Genomic DNA, 26,866 nt, shown 5'->3' on the forward strand with positions numbered 1-26,866 from the left:
CGCTATTATTGTTAATTAGTTGGGCTACTACTGGGCAAGTTTAAACAGTGCAAGTCAGACAATTATAACCCTGGACACATTAGTTTACGATAATACCTCCCCTGTCTATACAGGTGCAGAAAAGCAGAACCACTCAAAAGAACTGTTTCCCAAATTATCTCTATCTCACTATGGAAGAAGGCATGCCACTAACATTCTATATAAGGACATTATATCTCATCTGGGTGGTAAAAAATAGTCTCATACAGGTAGCAAACTTAGACCAACGCAGTCATGTCTAGTCGGTGTGTCACTGAACATGTCTGTTGATGTGCAGAGCCACATACTGTGTACTGTGCTGTTAGTGTAAGCACAAAGGCCAATATTACTAACCCTGAAGTTGGAGAGCACTGAATCATACACAGTCTTCATATATAGTGGAATTCCTGACTATCTGCCTAGCAGATTGAGCATCAGCTACAGCAATAGCAATGTTGTTGTTCTCTCCCTAGGCGTTATACTTTTTTAGCAGGTCACTCTGCCAGTGCCTCTTGCGATCAGGGAAGGCTTTGGGCACACGGATCTTCTTAAAGTCCTCAATACACTTCTTCAGGTCCTGCTCCATTATCTTCCTCTCCTCCTCTTCTTCGTTTTCTCGCAGGGGGCCTCCGTTTTCCTTGGCGGTGGAACGGGGCAGGGTCTTCAGGGCAAGGGTCGTAGGTCGCTGAGGGCTGAGATCCGGGAGAGGCGGTGATGGAGGAGGGGGGGTGGAAGTGGATGATGGTTTAGAAGAGTTGGGCAATGGTAGGACTGGGGGGGGAGGAAGAGGCAGGTCGGGAGTGTCAGGGGCAAGCGGTGTAGATGGATGAGGTGGAGTGTCAAGTGGAGGGCCTTGTCTCAGGTCCAGGCTGGTGTTGGTCTCTGGTTGACTATATGCTTTCCGGGGTAAGGGGACTGTGGTGGGTGTAGTCTTCAGATGGGCAATAGCTGGAAGGTCAGAGGTCATGGGTTTCAGAAACACAGGGCTTCCACCTGAGGAGAAAGAACGAAAATAGCAGAAATACTGAGGTAGACGCAGAAACAGAAAGAAGTCTGCATGAATGTTGAGTTGAGCCAAATGAACACCACAGGAATCTGCTATGTATTTATAACAGCAATTTAACCATCCACTGAAAGAGAGAGAGACACATAAAACAAGAGACCCTAACTATGTCATATTTGGTTAACTTTTTTGTTTCTACAAAACAGAGAAACAGAGACAAATAACTTCACATAGAATACTTGATACCTTTCTGTCTTTATTGTTTTAGTCAAAGTCTCTCTTGTTGTAGCATACATTTTGAATTAGTTAAGTCTGCTTTATTGGCATTCATTTTTAAGCTAAAACTTGTTGCCAAACAGTTGATAACTATTTGAAAGATGTAAGATAAGATACTTCCTATTTAGTTTTAATTGTATTTCATACATCTGCAAAACAATAGTCCTACAGATAATAATTTATTGCTTTCTGTCTTTTTGTGTGGTTTAATGTTTGTTTCCACTGAAATCTTCTTACCATAGGGACTGAGGTAAACTCACCCTGGGAGACCAAGTAGAGGAACAGAGGGATGTAGAGTAAGGAGGTTAAGTGGGTGGCAGCGGCACTAGAGGTAGCGAAAAGTAAAAGAGGGTGTGAAGAGGAGAGGGTGCAAAAGCAACATAAGGAGAAAGTAATACACTCTCCTGCCCTCTCTGTATAGGCAAGCCTGCCTCTCGTCACTTGCCTTACAAGGAACACTCATGCCAGGTTGCATTAGCTGGTGCTGACAGCTTCCAATGCATGCACACACTCATGCTCTCCACAGGGCCACACAGTCACAACGGATCACACAGGCTCTCACACGGACATTGACAGACACACACATGCACACACACATACACCCACACTGTCTGTGTGCTCCCTTCTCCAGCAGGGCTCATTGGCAAGCTTATATAACTGGAAAAGCTGCTTGTGCCAAATGGAGGCAGCACTGAATATTCTGCAGTACTCTGTGCCTCTCTGCATGCATAGCTGATGTTTGTGTGTCTGTTTGCAAGTGTTTGTGTATGGCTGTGTGTTTGCTTTTAAGTGAAAGAGAAAAGGAAAGGTAGGAAGGAAGGAGTGGAAGGGGAAGTTGAATGCGAGAGTATGATGGCTCTGTGACACAAACATTTTTCTTTTGTGTGTGTATCAACATTCAGTGTTTGTTGTGATTGTAAACTCATACATGTGTTTAAGTAATGTGTTAGCCTGTGAAATGTGTGTTGTAAGTGAACGTGGGAGTGTGTCGGTTTATGAGTGAAATAGAGGGATAATCCACAGGGGGATGGGCAGGCATCCCTCTGTCTTCCGTCCCTCTATACTTACATCCCTCCAACATCCAGGCTTATAGAAAAAAAAGAGGAAACACATTCACTCCATCTCCCCCACTGTCACTCCAGAGGGGAAGGAAAGCATACTGTAGCTCTCGTTTCTCTCCTTCTCTTTCACTTTTTCTCTCATAACATATAGTGAGTCCCAATACCGCGATTCACAAAAATACACAAACACACACCTGCATTATGCTCTTTCTGCCTGTAGGTAATACTGAATTATAGATTCATTTATAAGCGCAGCTAGTTCAGGCAGCGCAATCGGGCAGCGCGTCATCTGCTCATTACCACACCTGTGTTAGCCAGCACAAGCCCATTGGGCCACGTACGATAAGACAGCATTAAAAGGCCGTGCGGAAACGCACACACTCAGCCCATTTGTTGTATGATCAGTGCTGCTGCCCCCCTCCACCATCCCCCTCTCCCCATGCTGTCTGTATGTTCTATCCGTCAGGGGGATTATATCTCTATTGCTCCCTGCCTCATATGTCATGTATGTATGTGTTGCATCGAGGAGGCAGGGAGTGCTTCCCTTAGATCATCCACTCCGCCAAAGTCAAACCTACATGTCCATGTCATGTAACAATAAATGCTCAAATCTAATACGGGATTGTCTTGACTGAAATATATATACTTTAACGGTCTTAGGTTAACTGGGGTGATAAATCACCCCAGTTCTGGGTACCCACACAAAAGCCATGGGTGATGTTACTGGGGCGACCTAGCTACAGTAAACCCACACTCCATGGCAATGACTGGATGAATAGTTCAGTCACACACCAATATAATTCCCAGTAAATTAGATTAAGGTGCCGTATATCCTGTGTCCTCTTTCCCTGTTCTATTTAAGTTGGTAGATTTCGGTTTTCATTCCAACTAGTCCACCTAGTCACAGTAGCCTATTGGAGACGTGTTCTACACTCAAGAACTGAAACCAGAAATTTTAAGATCCAGATATTACTCCATGGGCTCAATGGAAGAACCCATCTGGAATCCAATACTAAAAGTCACCCCAAGGGAGCCCCCCTCTCATCCCCATAGCAATGCCATAATCCTACTTGAGAAACATAGCATTACAAATGCAGAGTGGTTAACAGGTTTGAGACAGCGTCAGAGACAAAGGTGTGCTATATAATAACATTCCAAATTAAGCATTACTGTAGTTCTCTCTCACAGTCACACATACACATCCGTTCAATTGAATTGATGTGTGTATGGGAGAGAAAGAGACCTATTAAAAAACTATGAGGTGCATCAGAGATACAGCTTGAGTATGTCTAAAGAGGTGGATTTAAAAGAAGAGATTAAAATGTTGAAAGTGAGACAGAAAGAGTAAGCGGATAGGTTCGCTTTTTTATTTCTCTAAGGTGAGGGAAAGGGATTTAAATTTGCCTCTGTAAGTCTGGAGGATGTATTGGGGGGGAGGGGGGTGGTATGACGCAGGGATGGAAAGATGCCTGACCAATGGGGACTATTTCTCTGTGCCACTCGTAAACCCACACACTCCCATGCTCACACAACACAAACAATCCCACCTTAACACACTCATCAAATATGTATAATATACACACACACACATTGGAAAACCGTTGTGTTACATTTAGCCACCCTACTTACAAATTCTCCCTCTTTCTTCTACACCTCTAAGTCTTTCTCTCTCTTTTTCTCCTCTCTCCATGCAACCCACACCCATCCTTTCCTCTCCACTGTCACCATACATTTGTTTCCCTCTGCCAGTTGGAAAATTGGTTAACTGTGTTTTGAAGCCTAAGAGAGTGTAAGAGAATGTAAATAATTTCACAATTCACAATACCTAAAAGTTATATTCATTCCTTGAAATCCCCCTCTTTCTTGTTAACCCCCCCCCCCTAACTTCTCCCACAGACTCTCTTTTCTGTGACTCTTCTTTACCCTTCCTCAACCCTTCTCCAACTGTACTCTCTCAACCTTATATCCCTGCTTATATACATTGATGTTTATGTGGTCGTGTGTGTGTTTGCACATGAGGCTGTGAGAGCACGTTTGTATGTGCTGCCACTCGTGTGTATATGTGTTCCAGGGCGGTGAAAAATTGCGGACAAGCCTGCGAGTCCAGATTACTCTAAATTAATAAGATTAGAGACAAAATCCCAGATGGTGGAGGTGAAATTTAGCCCAGCCCTTATAGCCATACAAACACGTATGCACACACACACACTACTCCTGAAGAGGTCTGTCCTTAAACCACTGATTAGTTAACAAATTAAAGATAAGGATTACTTTATTATTTCTACACTGTTTTAAATGTTCTGAATATAATAAACAATGTTTGATCTATACCTTGCAATATTAAGCTCATGAGCACATAACCCTTGATTATGTTTAGGAGAGAAATATGCCTATCTATTAATTATGTTTCTTGTATCATTGATAAACTGTTATTATTCTGTTTTATTATGCCTGCATAGCCATAAGTTGGGTTTTTGTAAGGTGTGACTATGAAAGGCCTGTGTCGCTGATGTAAGTCAGAGGTCACAATATTACCAAAGTGTATAATGCCATGCAACTTTGAATGAGGAAAATAGAAGGAGCAACAAGGCCATTTCTAGGAGCCCTATCTAAAGACCTAAACAAAAGCTATCTGGCATACAGTGTCCTTTTTCAGTGCCGGCAAAGGCAATGTTAATCATCTTGTATCCTCCCATATTGTGATACTATTTAACTCCTGATTTGATTTTGATTTGATTTCCTGTATTCATTGTCCAGTCTTCTGTGATACTCAACTTGAGTGTAGCAGACACCTGCACCATACATTTGTAATAAATACATTGATTTTGTCTTGAACTTGTCTTGAACTCATCTTAACTATTCCTTTCATTGACTTGGCACTTTCAGAGCAATTGGGTATTATCTAATACGTCTTCACTCCCCAGCGTTCACTCTCACTGCATACAAACACAGACATACACTCAGAGAGAGACCTTATAACATGCAGTGCATATATAAAAGATTCACAAGAGATTAAGACAAGTGGGTTTCGGCTATTTTTCTTGATTTTTGTATCCTTCCCTCTCTTGCTCTGCACGCCCCTTGTCCTACCCTTACCCAATCTTTCCGCTTTTCTCCCCTCTCTCCCACCTTTCTCCTTCCGCCCACCGCTGTTGTATATTGCCTACTTCTGAACACTGTAATCACAGTGCTAATGGATGCACTGCAATTACCGTCCAGCACTTTCCATTATGAAACGGCTTCTTGGCGACAGCCACATCAGAACACAGAGAAACGGAGAGAGAGCTGCAGGGGTGAGGGTGGAGAAGGTGATAAAGAGAGGAAATGAGAGAGACATGGACAGAAGCTACAAGCTGATAAGAGGTCAAAAAACCTTTTACCTCTTATTATGGTGTGACAGCTCAAAAACCTTAACCACAAGAGACTTGAATGAGTGTGTGTGTGTAAACTTTAGTGTGTCCGTGCCAGGTTACAGAAGTGCAGTGCTTGGTTTACTATAAATAACTGAATGCACAATGCAACAGAGCCCCAAGCCTCAACTACTCCACAGCACTGAGTGGACGTTCAGACATGCCAGTCAGGCCATAATTAAAACACACATATGTACACACACACTCAAATACTTATATGAACATGTCCATGAATATATGCACACACACAGAAGGAAGTTTCCCATTCTGATGGCCTGTTCAACCCAAGGCTGTTCCTACTAAGTGCTCCATCAGACACACTGGTACTGGAAGGGATGGATACCCGGGGATGGTAGGATGGTGGTGGGGATGGCAAGAGGGTTGAAGGAGGGCAAAACGGTAGGAGGACAGGAGGGTAGGGTGGCACGAGGGTGTGGTTGGGAGGGCAAGATAGTTGGTGTGGGAGAGCAGGAGGGTGCAGTTAGGTGGGCCATTGTCCCACTGTTTTTAAGGGCCATTTTACAAAGTAGCTTTAAACATTTGGGTGTAAAACCGAGAAAAAATGGAAGAGAGAGCAAGTGTGTGCTCATGTGTATGCGTGCATGTGTGTGTGATTGAATGAATGTCTGTGTGCACGTGCATGTGTGTGTAGAGAGCCAGTAAGTGCTTGTTCAGCACATCAGGGAACCAGAGTGTGTGCTTCATTACCCCTCAGTGACTGCTAACCAGCCATCTGGCCCCAGGTCCTTACAACTACATACTGCAAACCAGAGCCACATGCACACACACACAAACAACAGACCCTGCACCAATCCCAGGCACCCAGCAATATGTAATCTATCATCATGCATGCATCTTTGTACCACAACCACAAAACCACAGATCCACGGCTGTCTCCAAATAAAAAAATACAAACAAAACTCACTTATTCTATCAAACCATGAACTTGCAGAATGCAGAGCCAGTAATTAACACCGGTAATGCTTGCGTGCACAGGTATCAAAATGATGTATGAAATGTATGATAAAAATTGGCTAGCAATTTCGCCAAGCACATACCAAGAAATAGGATGCAGCAGTTTGTCTTCCGACTACACTTGCAAAATCTGTGATGTAGTGATGGGTCGTTCGCAAATGAGCCGGCTCTGAGAGCTGGCTCGCATATCTGAAGAACCAACTCTATTTTTAATTGATTAATATAGCCTATAGAAATTAAATGATTATGTAATAATGAAATAATGAATTATTTTAATTGTATTAAAAATAATTGACTAATTCAAAAAACAAAAAAATTATTATATCAGAATCAGAATGGGTTTTTATTCGCCATGAAACAAGGAATTTGCTTTGGCAGGAAGGTGCAAACATTAAACATATAGGAATCTAAAATTTTAATATGAGGACTAACTATACTAAGGGTACATAACTAGCAATACTAAGTGGAATTAGAATTAAAATAAACTATACAATAAAATATAAAATAAAATATAAGTTGCAGTAATTTACAATATAAAAATACAAATATTACAAAAAATACAAATGGTACAAGATTGTGCAGTGCAAAAAGCAGTGTTTTAAGGACATTGAGTCATGAAGTCAGTGTGAACCCTTGGCCTTGTTGAAGAGGCCTACAGAGGAAGGGAAGAAACTGTTTTTGTGGCGTGTGGTATTGGTCCTGATGGACCGCAGCCTTCTGCCGGAGGGGAGTGAATGAAACAGGGAGTGACCAGGGTGGGAGGAGTCGGCCACAATCTTCCTCGCTCGCCTCAGGGTCCTCGAGGTGTGCAGGTTCTCGAGGGTAGGCAGATTGCAGCCAATCACCTTCTCAGCAGTGCGGATGATACGCTGCAGCCTGCTCTTGTCCTTGGCAGTGGCAGCAGCGTACCAGATGGTGATGGAGGAGGTGAGGATGGACTCAATGATGGCTGTGTAGAAGTGCACCATCATTGTCTTTGGTCGGTTGAATTTCTTCAGCTGCCGTAGGAAGTACATCCTCTGTTGTGTTTTCTTGGTGAGGGAGCTGATGTTCAGTTCCCACTTGAGGTCCTGGGAGAGGATAGTGCCCAGGAAGCGGAAGGACTCCACAGTGTTGACTGGGGAGTCACACAGGGTGATGGGGGTGAGTGGGGCTGTATTCTTCCTGAAGTCCACAACCATCTCCACTGTCTTAACCCTTGTGCTGCCTTCGGGTCACATGACCCAAAGGTTCATAACGAACCATTGTTGTGTTTACCCAATTTTACCCAATACAAAAACAAATAAAAATAATTTTCTTTTAACCTTTGCAATGTGGGGGTCTGAGACAGCCATAGGGTTAAAAGAAAATGCTTCACTTTGTTTTTGTATGCGGTAAAGTTGTCGCAATACGACGGTGGGACACAACGACTGATGGGTCAGAATAACTCGAAGATAACACAAGGGTTAAGAGCATTGAGCTCTAGGTTGTTCTGGCTACACCAGGTCACCAGGTTGGCCGCTTCCCACCTATAATCAGACTCGTCTCCACCAGAGATGAGCCCAATGAGGGTGGTGTTGTCCACAAACTTCAGGAGTTTGACGGACGGATTACTAGAGGTCCAGCTATTGGTGTACAGGGAGAAGAGCAGAGGAGAAAGGACGCAGCCCTGAGGAGATCTGGTGCTGATGGACCGGGAGTCAGAGACTTGTGTTCCCAGCTTAACGCACTGCTTCCTGTCAGACAGGAAGTCTGTGATCCACCTGCAGGTGGAGTCGGGCACGTTCAGCTGGGAAAGCTTGTCCTGAAGCAGGGCGGGGATGATGGTGTTGAAGGCAGAGCTGAAATCCAGAAACAGGATCCTGGCGTAGGATGCTGGGGAGTCCAGGTGCTGTAGGGTGAAGTGGAGGGCCATTTTAACAGCGTCATCCACCGACCTGTTGGCTCTGTAGGCAAACCGGTGGGTCCAGGAAAGGGTTGGTGATGGATTTGAGGTGTGCCAGCACAAGGCGCTCAAAAGTCTTCATCACCACAGAGGTCAGGGCGACGGGTCTGTAGTCATTAAGTCCTGTTGGCCTTGGCTTTTTGGGCACAGGGATGATGGAGGAGGACTTGAGACAGGCTGGCACATGGCATGTCTCTAGGGAGGTGTTAAAAATGTTTGTAAACACCGGAGACAGCTGGTCAGCGCAGTGCTTGAGGGTGGCAGGAGAGACAGAGTCCGACCCAGCTGCTTTGCGGGGGTTCTGCCTCTTGAAAAGTCTGTTAACTTCACCCTCCTGAATGGAGAGTCGTCACTGTAGAGGGGGGGAGGCGGGAGGCCACATGGGTGGGAGGGGGTAGATCAGGACAGTCCAATTGTCTTTCAAATCTACAGTAGAACTCGTTTAGGTCGTTGGCCAGGCGGGAGTCGTTAGTGGAGTGGGGGGCTCTGGGCTTGTAGTTGGTAATCTTCCTGAGCCCTCTTCAGACAGAAGCAGAGTCGTTAGCAGAGAACTGGCGCTTCAGTCTCTCTGAGTACAGTCGTTTAGCCTCTCTCACCACCTTGCTAAACCTCTTCTTCTTCGACTCCTTGAATCTGTCTCTATCCCCACTCCTAAATGCTTCCTCCTTCTCTGACCTCAACCTTCTGAGCTCTGCTGAGAACCAGGGCTTGTCATTGTTAACGATTGGTTCACAATCTAGTCCAGCTCCGAAGTGGTGCTATTTGCGAACCACGTACGAACCACTTTTTTACCGGTTCTTGTTTAGAACTGGTTCCCAGTGAATCGATTCCTTGGAATCGTTAGCAAAATTCCTTAACAATTCTGTTAACGATTCTCTGTGCCGTTAAACAATTAAAATGCTAAGTTTAATAATGGATAAAAAATCGATATTCTCAGTTTAATAATGGGACACGCGAACGTCTGTCTGAATAAACTATAAAAGTTTGTGCATAGACAGACTGCAGCAAACATGGCAACTAGGAAGAAGCGTTCTAAAGTTTGGTTGTATTTCACTCGACAAAATGACAACAACGCCACTTGTAACGCGTGTAAAAATTATATTTTGTCAAAGGGAGGAAATACTACAAATATGAAGAAGCATTTGAACACACAGAATGGAATGAAGTTACTGGAACGTCATGTGTTCGATGCGTGCAGCAGCGCAGCTAACGTTCGCGCTTAATCTCTAACTATCTAAGGTAGAGCTAAACTGCTCAAAAGTGATCACAACCACTTGTTACTGTGTGAAGCAATTTGCCTTTATTGTGTGTAGTCGATCTAGTTATCTTCTGTCCCGTCGTTTGAAGCATACATTTTAGCTCCGGCATTCGTCTCCCATTAGTATTGATCTTATTGATCATTTCACGTTATCGGGGCGGCGTGTGTTATCAGCAAACGTTCGCGTGTCGCATTATTAAACTGAGCATATCGATTTTTTATCCATTATTAAACTTAGCATTTTAATTGTTTAACCTTTTAATAGTCCTGTTAAATGTGCCTGAAAACACCTAAACAACATACCCAAAGTACATTGAAAGCTGTTGTTGAACCATTTGGAGTACTCCGCGACTGTTTGTATTATTCCCCTGCTAGCTAAATTGCACGTCTGTTGATTCGATAGCGATTGCTGCTATTGCTTACGTTTGTATTTTCGGTGCATTACAATGCAGAAGTAGTTTTAATTAATAAATAGTGGGTTTATTGTTATTTGCTACAGAATGCTTAGCCTATCAAGCTCAAATGAAGCAGACAGTGTACATGCTTTCGAGTACCTTAATCGATAGGCTAGGCTACTGACCAACGTCAATTATTAATACGTCAATTAATAATTGGCAGCATTTATGCCATTTAGAACATACTTTATGAGTGGAAGGTCTCTAAGTAGCCTAACCTTATTGCTTTATGGGAAATAGAACGAAAATATGTGCAATATTACATTAGTTATTAAACTAGGCTATTACATTAACCTGGGGGGGGGGGGGACAGACAGACTTATGTCGTTGTTGTAACATTCATTCATTCTTCCACAAATGAAAACACAACCATCAACCATAAAAACAATCGTAATGAAAAATATGAAATATGATATATAAAACTGTACAAAACAGAATAAGGAATAACAAATTAAGGACACTCAGTCCTCAGTGTCAGGACATTTATCTTCCAGTTCCTCAGTTTCTTTTGTGTTGGCACAATTACAACAATGACATAAGTCTGTGCAACACAGTCCTGCAGAAAATGTGGAATAAAGTATCGGTAACGAAACTACTCAGTCCTCCTGCCTGAACCAGCCCAATGGGCAATCAAAACCAGCCCAAAAGCCAGCCCAATATCAGAACTCAAAATATGCCCCTGCCAAATCATATACACTGCTTTTAAAGTCCAACAGCATTGCTATCATTGCCAAATGTATTGTAATATCTACAAAGTAACACCAAATGTTTAGTATGCCAGCATTAAAAGCAGCTTTTAGGAGGTTTTCTCAGGAGACTGAGAGCATTAGGCACACACACACAGTGCGTGTGTGTATGTGGGCATGTCCCATGTCCATGCGTGTAGGTGCTGATCTGGAGTCAGTTTGGTAGGATTTGGGTATAAATAAATTATTTCATTTAAAATATGGATTTTTATTTAAAGATATTCATGTAATTTGCATGCAAAATAGGTCTACCCGAACCAGCGGACAAAAAATTCAACCAGCGGCAACACTTCAAAAGTAGCCCAATACCGCGGGAAAACCGCGGACTTGGCAACACTGGTACAGCCGCGAACAGCTTAACAGGTAGCCTACCAGAGGTCCGCAATTACATTTTATAAAAATAATAAGAATATACAATATAAATGACAACATATGTTTAAAAACAAAACAGTTTTAGTTCAATTATAGTTTAAATTACTTTAGAAAGAATCATTGTTGACGGCTGGCTGGGACTAACGTATAGCCAGAGCCTGTTTTTTCTATATTAAACATTCTCTGGTATAGCAAACCGCAACTTCCGCTATCTCACCGGAAGTTGCACCCATAATCATTTCTACAGTAGACCCCCTGAGAATAAGGTGGCAGCCATATGCCAACCATCCAAATATACACGTATTTGCATCTAACACTTCATCAAGCTCAAGTAAAGTTAAACACAAGAATATACAGGTATATTAATTATGGTATTTTTTGCCATAAAACACATCTTTATGTAATCGGTTTGACATAGTTTGTTGTGTATCGAGGTGACCGACTGCAGTGGTCGTAGTGATTTAAAGTTATCTAGTTAGCTCAATAGTTGGGTTGTGTTAGACAACTATACACAAAATGCATTTGGAATTAAATGATTTGGAAGTCCCTTTACACCGATATTCAACTGAATGTAAAACAAAGACAATGTCATACTCATACTCATTTGGTCCTTTGTTTTACACGGCATCCCAACTTTTGGGGAATTGAGGTTCTAATAAGTTAAAAGTTGACTTTCCGTTTGAATAGTTAGCAGTTGTTTAACCCGTTAAGGAGTAGCGTCACACATATGTGATTCTGAACATTCCAACCGACTATTTTCCGATAGACAAAAACTATAGGACAAACGCTATAGTATGGCTTCAAAATTTACAATTAGGAGGCTAACACGTAACACTAGCAGGTAGTAGCATTGCTACGAGTATTATGCTAGGTTGCTAGGTAACGGAAGCTAACTAAAACTAGCTAGCTTCCGTTTTGGAAAAATAACTCACTCCTTAAAAGGAGAGAGAGGGGTTACCTAGTTTACACAAATGACATCACATAGTCATCACATATATAAGAACCTTGCGGTTTTTAGGGGCAGAAATACGGCAGCGGGTGCTGTATATGGATTGAAAGTGCCCAACACTTGCAGTATGTGTCCATATCTTTCCTTTTCTTTAGCTAAGAGGTGATCCAAAGAAAAAAAGTAGAGGTGTTCCAAAGAAAAAAGGTAAATTGGCCGGCTTTTGCTGCGTCGCAACGGTGTGAGCCGCCATCGCCAGCAGCTTTTTGCCCTCCAGGTCACCGCGGATGTCACGTGACTGAAAACTATGAATAGACGGACTCTGGCTACGCTCTGACCTAACCATAGACAACGCAGTGCATAGCCTACCGGAAAAAAATATTCGCCCTGGCAGAACAGATTGCCTGCATTTTTGCAGTGACATGACAATTTTTTTTTTTTAAGACCCATCCAATCTGAATTTACATTACAATTACAATACAATTTAATATGCTAGTCCAAGCACTTGTCCTCTCAAAGTTGGACTACTGCAACTCGCTGCTCGCCGGTCTCCCGGCATGCGCAACCCGCCCTCTCCAGAGGATTCAGAACGCGTCGGCCCGTCTGGTCTTCAATCTACCCAGACGCTCAAATGTTACCCCGCTCCTCATCTCCCTCCACTGGCTTCCCATCACGGCCCGTATCAGATTCAAGACTCTGGTACTGACCTTCCGAGCGGTGAACAGGACTGCACCCAACTACATCAAGTCTCTCCTCCAGCCACCTACGGTCTTCTTCTGACAACTGTCTGGTGGTCCCACCGCTCAAGAGCGCCCGGTCCCAACACAAGCTCTTCTCCTGTCTGGCCCCCCAATGGTGGAATCAACTCCCCACCTCCATCAGGGACACTGACTGTCTCCCCACCTTCAAGAAAAGGCTCAAGACGCACTTGTTCCGGGAGTACAACGGTACTTAGGAATGCTTGGCTGGACCTGATGTTAGTTTCCTACAGGATCACAATGACTTGTATTGAGAGACTTGTTGCTCTTGTTGGTTAGTTGTAACAGTTTCAAATTATTGTACTCGCTGTGAAATATTTTACTGTTGATTGTTTTTTCTACAGGTACACTCTTGCACTCTTGTGGGGAGTTTCATGTTGTTCAATTGTAACTTGTTTAACTGCATGCTCTTATGGTTCTTCCCTTTGGCACTTATTTGGTTTTCCACCATGCTTCATGTTTTGGCTGCTCGCAATGTTTGGGGCTATCTCGTTGTTATGATCAGTGACCTATGCTCTTTTGTAAAACTCTCTCTTGGAAGTCGCTTTGGATAAAAGCGTCTGCATAAATGTAAATGTAATACTTTTTAAGGACCCGCGGCCACCCTGTCCTTTACTGGTACCGTATTTCTTTGAATAAACGCCGCCCTCGAATAAACGCCGCCCTCAAATAAACGCCGCACCAAAAATGAACGCCGCACCAAAAAAATCTGAAAACCGTTATTTAATTGGTTAAATTCAACCCAAGTATTTATTACACATGTACATAACTTTCTGTTTGAAAGCTAACGTGTATGAACATTTAGGCATGCTGCTTCAGATTTCTACACAATGTAGAACACCTGTATTTGAGACAGTTGTACTACCAACGCACACCTAATTGATGATGAGAAAGGGAGTTGCCGCACTCATAGACAAACAAAGAATAGACAAGGAGGTCAGCGGTAGTAAATGAAACCTGCGTTTTTAGCAGCATGATTTATTTGTCACAATGCCAGCAACGAAGTTGTCTATGGCTGCACTGCAGCTACAATTCACGAGATCACCCTTACTAATTAAACGCCGCCCTCGAATAAACGCCGCACCAAAAATGAACGTTATTTAATAAACGCTGCGGCGTTTATTTGAAGAAATACGGTAACTTGGAATACATGAGATTACATTAAATTCCACAGTTCCTCATGCAGAATTCACCTGCCATTAAATGAAAATCTCACTGTGTACAGCATCCATGCTCTGTTCAACAGGATCAGAATGTGCAAATCTTTTTCTATTAATTTTCCTTATAATTTCAGTGTAACTGAAAATTCCACACAAGCCTGTAAGAAGAATCAGAATCAGAATGGGTTTTTATTCGCCATGAAAGTTTGCACAGACAAGACTCCAGTAGCTACCATACTTAGGCATCTCTTCATCCATCTCTGCGGCAGCAGTCAACGTCTCTTCATCATCTATAATCATCATCATCATCCTGTGATGAAAAGCATTCTGTTGGGGGTTTCTGCTATTGCAAGAAATAGGCACCAACTGATATTTACTTTGTATCATGTCAAATATGATTAAAACCAAAGTGATGTATAGGCTACAATCACAAGCTTATAGGCCTAAGCAAAATATGCCTTACTTGTTTGTAGTATGTTTTTTTATTTAATATAACATTTAACATGCTATTTTATTTAGTCCGCCACTATTTAACCAGTAATATTAACGGACAGTGTGGTTAAATGTTCAATGTATGGACTGGCTACTGCATTCAAATGTATGCATTGACTCAGCCAGCAATTGTCTCCGACGCCAATTGTCTCTACGCTGCTACAGCCGTATTGCTTTAAACACGTATAAACACTACTATCTGAAGTGTGGTGTAGGACAACGTTTTTTTTGTTGCCAGGTGCCATGGTGAATCGTAGTATCGGAGCTCCATTGATGACGGCTTTCAATAGTTCTCATGCCTGCGCATAATTCAGAGTGGACATAATTGATTTAACAAATTCAAATCAGCTTTTCTGGAACCGAAACGTCGGAGTATCCCATTTTAGGGTAAATCAACTCAGAGTTCCGGGTTAGGTTCACAGTTTGTTGAACCCGATTTCTGGAATACCCCCTGTTCATTGTTATCGTCCTCCTGTTTATTTAGTGTCTTGTTTCTGTTAGTGCCGATGCGGTATCGTGCTTTTCGTTGTTTCTGTTTTCATTATTAGTTCATTCACACAGAGGCTTTGCAACAGGTAACCTGCCTATGGGCATACACCCCATCACGTAGCTAACCTCTGTTAAACACCCTAGGTAAGGAACGTGTGCCACCCATGTCTGTTTAGTATAGGGACGTTCTTGGTTCGGTAGATAGGACACTTTTGTTAATTGCTTTTCTTTTGCACCGTTCATAGTTCCATTGTTCCCTGTGTCTTCTGTTTTGTGTTAAGAAATAAATAACTGTACCACAGTGTCCTGGTGTTATAGGCTTTTTGAGCAGTGTTACGGCCTTTCCCTTAGAAGAGGTTCATAACAGGTAAGATAAGACAGAACCCGTGCCCTCGTCCGAGGGAGAATTTTTGTTCTAGTTGAAACCCTCATTTTCATCCCCTCCCTGAGTCACCACCTTACCGCGGTGGAGGGGTTTGCGTGTCCTAGTGGTCCTGGAAGCTATGTTGTCGGGGGCTTTATGCCCCTGGTAGGGTCACCCAAGGCAAACAGGTTCCAGGCTAAGGACCTCAAAAACCTACCATGAAGAAAACAATGGTTCTCAGTTGCCCCTGCCCGGAAGCGGGTCACTGGGGCCCCCCCTCTGGAGCCAGGCCCGGGGGTGGGGCTCGATGGCGAGCGCCTGGTGGCCGGGCCTTTTCCCATGGGGCCCGGTCGGGCACAGCCCGAAGAGACAACGTGGGACCCCCTTCCAGTGGGGTCACCATCCGCAGGAGGGGTCATGGGGGTAATATTACTGGTTAACCTTTTCGGAACGGCTTTGAAAAGGTTCTGGACCACCATCCGGCGACTCAGGAGAGGGCAGCAGTGCACTGTCAACGCTGTATATGGTGGGGATGGTGCGCTGCTGGGTGGGGGACCTCGATGGGGGACGTACTGGATCGGTGGAAGGAATACTTTGAAGACCTCCTTAATCCCACCAACACGCGTTCCGACGTGGAGGCAGAGTCTGGGGACATTGGGGGGGCCCTTCTATCTCTGGGGCTGAGGTCGCCGAGGTGGTTGAAAAGCTCCGCGGTGGCAGGGCCCCTGGGGTGGATGAGGTCCGCCCGGAGTTCCTTAAGGCTCTGGATGTTGTAGGGCTGTCTTGGTTGACACGACTCTGCAACATCACGTGGACATCGGGGACAGTGCCTCTGGACTGGCAGACCGGGGTGGTGGTTCCCCTCTTTAAAAAGGGGGACCGGAGGGTGTGCTCCAACTTTAGGGGGATCACACTCCTCAGCCTCCCTGGGAAAGTCTATTAAGGGGTTCTGGAGAGGAGGGTCCTTCGGATTGTCGAACCTCGGATTCAGGAGGAGCAATGTGGTTTTCGTCCTGGCCGTGGAACTGTGGACCAGCTCTATACCCTTGGCAGGGTTCTGGAGGGTGCATGGGAGTTTGCCCAACCAGTCTACACATGTTTTGTGGATTTGACCATGTCCCTCGGGGGCTCATGTGGGGGGTGCTCCGGGAGTACGGGGTACCGGACTCCCTGATCGGGGCTGTTCGGTCCCTGTACGACCGGTGCCAGAGTCTGGTCCGCTTTGCCGGTAGTAAGTCGAACTTATTCCCGGTGAGGGTTGGACTCCGCCAGGGTTGGACTCCACCAGGGCTGCCCTTTGTCACCGATTCTGTTCATAACTTATATGGACAGAATTTCTAGGCACAGCCAGGGCGTTGAGGTGGTCGGTTTGGTGACCTCATGATCGGGTCGCTGCTTTTTGCAGATGATGTGGTCCTGTTGGCTACATCGGGCCGTGACCTTCAGCTCTCACTGGAGCGGTTCGCAACCGAATGCGAAGCGGCTGGGATGGGAATCAGCACCTCCAAATCTGAGGCCATGGTTATCGACTGGAAAAGGGTGGAGTGCAATCTGCGGGTCGGGGAGGAGATCTTGTCTCAAGCGGAGGAGTTCAAGTATCTCGGGGTCTTGTTCACGAGTGAGGGAAGGATGGAGCGTGAGATCGACAGGCGGATCGGTGCGGCGTCCGCAGTGATGCGGGCTCTGCATCGGTCCGTCGTGGTGAAGAAGGAGCTGAGTCGAAAGGCGAAGCTCTCTATTTACCAGTCGATCTACGTTCCTACCCTCACCTATGGTCACGAACTGTGGGTAGTGACCGAAAGAACGAGATTGCGAATACAAGCGGCCTAAATGAGTTTTCTCCGCAGGGTGTCCGGGCTCTCCCTTAGAGATAGGGTGAGAAGCTCGGTCATCCGGAAGGGGCTCAGAGTAGAACCGCTGCTCCTCCGCGTCGAGAGGGGCCAGTTGAGGTGGCTCGGGCATCTGATAAGGATGCCTCCTGGACGCCTCCCTGGTGAGGTGTTCTGGGCACGTCCCACTGGGAAGAGGCCCCGGGGAAGACCCAGGACACGCTGGAGGGACTATGTCTCTCGGCTGGCCTAGGAAAGCCTTGGGGTCCCCCAGGAAGAGCTGGTGGAAGTGGCCGGGGAGAGGGAAGTCTGGGCCTCCCTGCTTAGGTTGCTGCCCCCGCGACCCGACCCCCGGATAAGCGGAAGATGATGGATGGATGGATGAAACCCTGATCTGAGGAAGACCTTATTTGTTTTAGTTTAAAACTGGAGAATGTCGGTGCAGTGCTGTTGTCCCCCGCGCATGTGGTTGTCACAACCATTATACCATGTTGCCAAGCAACACACCAGAAAGTGCATATATAGCTCCACAACACTCAATGTGAGAAGGCTTGTTCCCATGCCTTATTTGCTGGAATCCCAGTTATGGTAATGTTTGCGGCTTTCCAACTGCTATAGGTTTGTGCCGTGAGAGCAAACTCTCAATTAATGATATCAAACGTTCATTCAGCTAATACCTTTCATTTACAGCTGACCACGAAAGTTCACACTCGGGTGTCTCGTCTTTGAGGTTGGAGCTGACAGGAGACAATTCGCAATCAGCTTTGCAGGAGTTGGTCATTGCAACTACGGAAGAGAGGGGCGGGACAGTTTCGCTTCATGTTGATAGCTCTTGCTGTAATTTTCTTATTGTATGTAAATTAATATTGTTAATTTATATTGTTAATTAGTAGTGTGGGCCTTTATGTGGGTAACTGTGTAGGGTGTGGGATATGCTATGAACATGTGTCTCCTGTACCTTCCTTCCCCCCTTTTTTTATGGGTACATGGTTTGGTCTCCAGGTAGATAGGGAGGTCTGGGGGTATAAAAGTCCATTGGGATTTGACAAGAGAGAGAAAGAACCGCTCTATGCCAGACTGGTGAGCAGATGTACAGCCAATTTTGTTGAACTATTTTGTCATTGATTCATTTGGACATGTTCTTGGGAAGACCTTCCTGGTTTATTTCTTCATTTTGAGAAAATTAAACATTATTCTTTTGCACCAACCCTGGCATTGGCCTGCCTTCCCTCTCTGCTGGTGCTCCAACAAAGGAGTACACTAGTCCCTCAGGTGGTGGCGCTAACAACGCCTTATTAGATAAAATAACAGTTTGAAATGGCTATCCTGTACATCAAATTAGGCACCTGTTGTGATTGTCAATATTTGGCCATGGAGGCAAAATAGAGAAAATACCTTCTCTTCAAAACCCCCAAATAAGGGATTAAAAGCAACACTGGTTTAATAAGTAATTTAATTAAAATTGTTGAATTTGCTATGCATGAAAATCTATTTTAAACTCGGATTGAAGATTTGAGAGTAGAAAACACCTGTTGAGATTATCCTTCGCTGTAGCATGTTACAGTATTTTTTTTTTTTTACTAAAGCAATCATTCGATCAGGACACAAGACCTAGCTAGAAGGGTTGGGTGTCGCTTCAATTTTATCGATTCCGATTCTGGTTTTTGAATCCGGTTCTTACTGGTTCCTATGGTCTTCTTGTACCAGAAAGTCGGACTGAAATGTCTCAGGGTGATAGAGGAGCTATTTGTTCAATAAGTACATTTCATGGAACAAATGTAGATGTGTTGTGGTCCATTTGAAACCAGGTCCTTGAAGTCCTTTAGCAGTGCTGTATTGACAGCATGCCATGAAGGGTTCAAACGTGCACACACATGTAGGGAAGCTTTGAAAACCAACCTGGACACACACACACACAGACAGTCTGTGTGCACGCTTCCCCAGCAACACATTCCATTAGAAAAGTTATTTTACATTTGTGTAATAAGTGTATTATCAATGTAAAACTTTCCACCTTTCTATCATTTTTATTCTAATGTTCCCCCTTTCTCTCGCATCCGGTGATGAGGCCTACTGTTTACTCTGAAAGAGTGCTGCTGGAAATTATTTAAAAAAATAGTTTTGGTACAGTACATGTACACTATGCTCTGTAGAACACCAAAAACACTCAACAACACCAAGATCAATGGTCGGACTAAAAAACATTTTGTTAGAATATACGTTTTTAAGCTCATAGTTTCTGCACACATTTGAAAAACAGGATCACTTCATCCCCCTGTATATTTAGCATTTTAAAGGAGCCAAAGTCATACGGTTTATTGCAGAATTTCTTTATTAAAGCACCGACAGCAGACCTGCCATGCTGGTGACACAGTTAGACCCTTCTTGTGATAAGCGTGTGCCATCAAGCATGCCTTGTAGACCAATAAGCCTCAGTTTTCACAATGGAGCATCAGGAAGTCATAGCGTCACGCATCATCGATGCCCAATCGGGACAGCTCAAGTTAATCCGCAGCTAGCCCTCCACAGTGTGTGTGTGGTAGTGAGCACTTCCAAAGGCTACTGTGTGGAATGTGGAGGTTGGGGGTCAACACAGGGAGGTATTGCTGGAGTATACTGTGGCTATAGACACAGGAGTCTGAAATTCACCTCTGCACTTCGCATGTTTGCGGTAACAAAAGTCTTGGAGCCTGTGCTGATAAACTCTAGGTTTGTGAACATACAGACTCGCGACCAACTTTTCCTACAGTCCAACATGGAGGATTGCATGTGAAGGGAAACACATTCCTGGTAGCACTATGCTCAGAAGAGTCATGCATTCCAAACTCAGAAAACACAAATAGACAGATATTGAGGAAGAATGTGGGGTGAACAGGGCTGTTGTTGTTTGGATGTTCTGTGTGATGAAGCTAGACTGCAGAAGCTGGATAATTGTTCTGCCAAACTGGTTCAGATTCTTAATTAAAAGATTATATTGCTATAAATGAATCTAAATATTATCCTTTATTTTTAGAGTTTGTGATCACAGTATAATTTAGGATCTATACAAAATAAGTCAATTAAAATACATTTAGTGAATACACCATAGGGTTAGGATAGGATCTAAATGATCCATCTCTGCTGCAAATCAACACAATACAACTGTATTGTATTAGTCTATCTGTGTCTGCACCTAGACCTGTAACTCTCTGCCGGTATTAGGGAATTAGTGGAAGCACCACAAGGGCTGTAATCTGCTTTGACAAAGCCTGTTACCAATGTGTCCTGGTTGCTATTCTGGCCCTGTGGCCAGTCAGCTCCTCCCAGTTACATCCCTTCTACACAAGAGTATGGATAGAGAGTGACTGGAGTATAGTAGTGTGGGAGACTTGCAGGAGATTGGGAATAAAGGTTGTTGAAGTGGGGGAAAACTGGTAAAAAGGGAGGAAAGAAGGCAAAAGAGAAGAAAGAGATTTGTTTGTTTGTGGGTATGTGGGTAGATAGTAAAGTTTGATAAGTAAAGTGTATGTCCTTACATGGATTATATTCTGTCACAGCAATGAGAGATGAGAGAGTATTTATTTGTGAAATACTTTTATATCTACTTTTTAAACACTCACAGTTAGTACATGGAAGCACACACAACCGTCATGGGGTACAGTATGTCACGCTCAAACCTCAGTTTGATTAACAGTATATATGGATGGGAATACCAATAAGAATAGAAAATTACGATCAGACCAACTTGTATAAGACAGATAGCTCAACATTTCATCTACCTCATCTATTTAGTTCTACATTTGTCCCAAAGTAACATTTGTGTTGCTTAGTTTGTTGACATAGCTGTCAACAGAGTGTCACCAGACTCAAACAGGGTGCTATCAGATTCTAGCAACATTGAAGAACACATCTGTCAGATGTGCTGCCAAGCTATTTTGGATGATACCTGACATTGCATCTCAAAGACACCACAGAACATCCCAAGCAGGCTCTAAAACGAGAGAATCCCACCTTACCTGTTCAATATTCAGAGTTTTAATAACCATATTTAGTGTCTATAATATATAGTCTACACAATAGTTTAGCAGTTTATTGTCCCAAGAACTTGACTGTGCTTTCATCAACTCCAGGAGAATGTGTGCTTTGCTATGAAGATAATTGTGTTTTTTTTACTGTATTTTTTAATACACAAGCTGTCTGGGCACCACCCCCACTCTCTCATGCTGGTAGTCTCCAAGACAGCCACTACTAAGTAACCTCACAGACTACCCATGCAAACCACGCACAAAAACTAGTCTCACAAATAACCTTCACAAACCGTTACCATATTAACCCTGTTTCAGATTCAACAGCGTGGAGTCGAAGACTGTGCTATAACTGGAGTGGAATTCCAGAGTCTCAGGGACATACACTTAGTTAATGAGATTGATTAAATAGGCAGCAGCTTAGGACTGTGATACTGAGCTAGACAGTAAGATTGAGTATGAATAACATGGAGTTCTAATTTTCATATGGGCCACTATTACTAAATTGCTAGTTTGACTTCTGGTAAATACTCGTCAGGTTAGTGCCACATTCCTCAAACAACTGCCCTGACCTTGCATAGGCTAGTACATAGCCCAAGATACAGTATCTAGAAGCTGTTTTCCCTTGACATTTCTTGCCTGTGTTCTCACACACCTACACCATTCAAGTATCTACTCATCTACATAAGCAGAGTGCTAGACAGAGGTTTCCTCTCCACACCTATGTCTGACTTGCTGATCTCCTGACCTACAACTGTGGGTTGTCAAGTAGTGAACTCACCACCCCTATAACTGCCGGGTCCTAAACGGGTGTTTCTATAAAAACTGAAAGTTGACTTTTGTTATCATGCAACACTTGTTCCTTGCTACCAGGCTTGCAGTCTTCAAGGTTGCTCAGATCCAATATTTTGGTAGTTTAGTTCAGAAGCACGCAAGCAAAAGACACAGAGAGAGAAAGAGAGAGAGAGAGAGAGAGAGTCAGTTCTCCTGTAGTCAGTAAAGTCAGTACGGTACAGAGGGAGTCTTCCCAGCCCTTGCAAAACCCTGTGCCTGAACACAGTTACACAGACAAGCAGGAGCTTCAAATGTCAAAAGAAGCTCTTTAAGTACATTGTGATGCTTTCCCAAAGTAGGTATATAAAGAGAGCAAGAGCAAGGCAGTTTCCAAATAGGGGGTCAGGGTCTGGAGATGGGTGGGGTGCTGGGACAGAGACAGGAAATATGTGATATTGACAGGGGGGCTGGGGCTTCAGAACTGGAGACGAGTGAGGCTGGAAATGTGGAGTCAGGGTCTGCTGTTGTGAGATCCCAAGGCTGGGGCTCAGGGGTGGTGGGGGACAGCGTAGGTCAGGGGGCTGTGGGGGTAAAAGCTTGTGGACCAGGAATGTTTCTCTGTAGCTGGGAGCCACAAAGAAGGTCAGGACTACTGGTGGTCACAGATCGAAGGGGAGAGAGACAGAGAGAAAGATGCAGGGAGAGGAACAGAGCTGATTGCAGGTGTGAAGCATCTACTGGTCCTCTACTGGAGCAGGGAGGGACGTTGGAGAGGGAGGGGCAGTCGATTGGAGATCAGGGTGGACACAGGGAACTGATTATCTCACTCACGGTAGAATACATATTCAGTGTAGCTGGTCCAAATTTTGTCATCCGTCTGCTCATGTGCGAAAGCGCATGTGCCCGTGGAGTTGCAAGCCACCATGTGGAACCCTGCATCAGCCAGCTTGTCGAAGGCCTGCTCCAGGAATGTGAACTTCAGGTAGTAGCGTGAGGTGTAGCGCTCCGGTGGACGGTCAGGGTCGCGGCTCTCATTCAGAGTCTCCCCAAACACCTCCTTCGCCAGTGAGGTCTTCCCACACACCATGATGCGTGCCACACGCCGGAATTTGGCGTCAGTTTGGCTATCCCGCCCTAGTGTGTACGAGCCCCGGTAACCAATGGTGATGAAGCCTGAACGTTTCCCGTCCCCTCCCTGTACAAGACTAGCACAGGCAGCGGCGGCAGCACCCACCGAGCCCAGGTTCCGTGAGGAATCGATGCCTGGTGAGGAGTCCTCCGGGTCGCTTTGACATCCTTCCTCCCCTAGAGAGTTCTGCTTGCTGAGTTTGGGTGCCAGGAGTTTGACGAGCTCTGGAAGGTTAAAGAACTCTGCCTCACGTTGCAGCCTGCCTCGCTCTGGGAAGTGGTCTGGCAGCACCAGCTGCTGGTCTCTCATGAAGTCCAGGATGTAACGGAACAGGAAACCGTCACGGTCTACGAAGAAGCGTCCCTTGGTGTCACGGGCCAGCCCTTTAGTGGACTTCCTGCTGAACATATCCCAGAGAAGGGAGTCGGGGACACTGGTGAGGGTGGAGTATCGTGTAATATACACCTGGCCACCCACGTTCAGCTCCACAATCTCTGGAAAAACTAACTCCTCCCCAGGAATACCACTGGTGTTATCTGGCAAAGCCATGCTAGAGTCCAGTCCAAATTATGGGGTTAGCGAGAAAAGCAAGAATAGGCAAAGGATGGGCACAAACAGAGGCGCTTGTTGTTTGATAGTTGATTGGAAAGATTCCGTCTGAATTTAATTTAAATATTGTTGATAGATATAGGTGATAAAATGTAATTAAATAGTTGCTGACATCTAGCGTCAAAATAAGTAACATAAACGTCAGTCCCGTCCTGATAATGCAGACTGATAAGCGGCCTAATGGCTCTGCGGTTATCCTTTAAAAAGCGCTTAACCGTTGTAAAGCACTATCTGTAACGCCGCAAACATTTAACTCATGTTAGAGCATTTCAGCCAACTAATGCGACATGTACGATGTACTAATATAATACAAGCTATTCTAACTACAAAGGTCGTTCCTACTAACTAAAACATCGTAGGGAACTTCAGATAGCAGTCAAAAGGAAACATGTCTGTTTACGCGTAAAAATGAAAGGCTACCATGTCCGGATTGTTACAAAGAAGAAATATACGCCCTATTTGTTTTCTGTAAAACTCCGTTCCCTCTATAATTAAGCAATCATGGAGGAGGAATGCTCCCGGTGTCCATAACGGTTTCTCATAATTCTGCACGGTTGTCTTGACGCCCAAAAAAATTAACTTCAGAACAATCCATAGTTCGAGACATTAGTGGGTTTTCCGACCAGGATCAAAATTCCAATATAGCAGCTGGTACCAACAATGTGTGAGCTGATCAACACAGCCAATACAACCAACGACCGTTCCATTTCTGTTCGCTCGATTCCAGTAGGCTGTCAGTCTGTATGTCTCTCCTCTCGACGTAGTATTTTATCAGTCTATTGCCAGACTAAACTCTGCTGCGACTGTGCCGTATTATCCATTACCGGTGTAACCCCACCCACTGACTGATGACGTTGCAAGGCTTAGAACCAGCACAATGTTTGCAGTTTTTTCCAATTGCTTAAGCACAATTTTGAAAACAGGGCTCACTGACAAAACACAACACACGATTCACACAACTAGACACACAAGTAGCAGAACACTTCCAATCTTTTGCTAAATGAAACACTTCGTTCAAAACTATACAATCATGTATAAAAAACAATTTCTGTCACCATATCCCACACACATGGTTCATAAAATTGGACTGTTTGAACCAGTTACACACTGTAGTGCAAAATGTAAAACACTTTTACACTAACTATTCTTTTCTAATGATATAACCTGCTTGATTTTGTCAGAGATATTGTTCCAGTAGAGTACGTACAAGTACATGAATATGTTGACCAAACACAACACACAAGACCGGTACTGCACACTGCTGAAAATATTTACTGTATTTTTCCAAATTGTCTATGTAACGGTTGCATTTTGTGCAGAAAATCAGAACATATTTCGAATCAAATACTGTAGTAGGCTACATATTAGTCTTTAAACACAGCAAATACATTTGTGAAGACAAAAGAAAGAATACAGCAAATGAAATACAGTACATTATTTCAATCATGGACTGCAGTAAATATGTACAAAAAAAGTACTGATGTAGTGCATATAGCTGTAGCTACATGTAGCTACATTTTACTGTACTGTACTGTAGACAGTAGAGAATAGTAGTTTTCACCTGTGCTCTTGTCGAAATGTCCAAATTAGTGTTGCAACACTAACTGTGTGTTATTTGACATTTTTGTGTCTAAGTAATTGGAAAAATCTGTATTATATAGCAGTAACAGTTACACCAACACCCCTATTACAGTTTTTTCCGATTGCCTCAAACACTGTGTCAAATAACACACAGTTAGTGAAATCTGACACTCAAGGAGCACAACAGAAGGCTAGACCTGCATAACTATAAGCACATTCTGAGCCTCACACTATTTGCAAAATACTACAGTGTTTTGCAAATCACTAAACACACTTTTCTACCTTAGACACAGAAATATAAGATTATGTCACTTACAGTTTTTTCCAATTGCTAAAACACAATTTTGGAAACTAGGCTGGTTTGATCAAAATACTTAACACAATTCACAAAACCACACACCCAAACTGCAAAATACCTCATATATCCTCCAAAATGAAGCACTGCAATTAAAACTAGAGAGGGTACAATTTCTGGGGAAATTGTAGGGTGTGCTTGCTTGCTTCGGTTGCACAGGGGTCAGTTTTTGAATGACATTTTTACAACTGATATGTCTGTATATTTTATATTAAAATGCATACTTATTATTTATAAAGATTACATAGATTTAAAAGCATTTTTTTTGTGCTGCTCATTTACAACTGAAAATACGAGTGAAGTGTAGAATTAAATATGATGTCTTCTCATTTCCCCTGCAAGAGGCAGCCTCATAGCTGAATCAAAACGAATAAATTTGGCAGACCGGTGTAAAAATGGACCTAATCTCTATGACTTAAACGTCCTTTTAAGTTTTCCCTTCTCGTGATATTTTCAGGCATTTAGCCTACTCATATTGCATTCATTCATTAATAAAGAACCCCCTTTAAAGATTATTCTACAACGTTACCGGCAGTAGAAGATGGAATCGCGATTCAAACAGTACCATCTGCTAACTGAAAATATGCCCCCCAAAACGTAAATAAGCTTGACATTTATTTAGTGGAAAATCGCTCATTCATAAAAAGCTCACTGGTAGCGATCATTGTCAGTAACAACGCAAAATGCGATATAGCCCTGTGTGGAGAAGCTGCCCCGGTAAATTGTACTACTACGGTACAGTACTAGACTACTGCTGTGTTCGTCTCGGTAGCGATTGCGTTGGTTGAATTGGATTTAACGTTCCGTTGTACGGTTTAGGCTGAAATTAATTATTTTCATGAACAGATTGACAAAGTTTAGGCTGTGGCAATGAAGTT

The 26,866-nt window shown here is 43.8% G+C and overlaps 1 protein-coding gene across 1 annotated transcript; it reads right to left on the minus strand.

Annotated features, from left to right (window-relative positions):
• Positions 1 to 24,880, minus strand: kctd12b (potassium channel tetramerisation domain containing 12b). Its single transcript, XM_062475747.1, has 2 exons — positions 23,146 to 24,880; positions 1 to 1,011 (listed from the first exon to the last, which is right to left on the minus strand). Exons 1-2 carry the CDS (start codon positions 23,990 to 23,992, stop codon positions 488 to 490), a joined length of 1,371 nt encoding a protein of 456 aa, XP_062331731.1. The 5' UTR covers positions 23,993 to 24,880; the 3' UTR covers positions 1 to 487.
• Between the last annotated feature and the right edge of the window lie 1,986 nt (positions 24,881 to 26,866).

This window comes from Osmerus eperlanus, chromosome 13, assembly GCF_963692335.1.
Source record: "Osmerus eperlanus chromosome 13, fOsmEpe2.1, whole genome shotgun sequence".
NCBI classification, from domain to species: Eukaryota; Metazoa; Chordata; class Actinopteri; order Osmeriformes; family Osmeridae; genus Osmerus; species Osmerus eperlanus.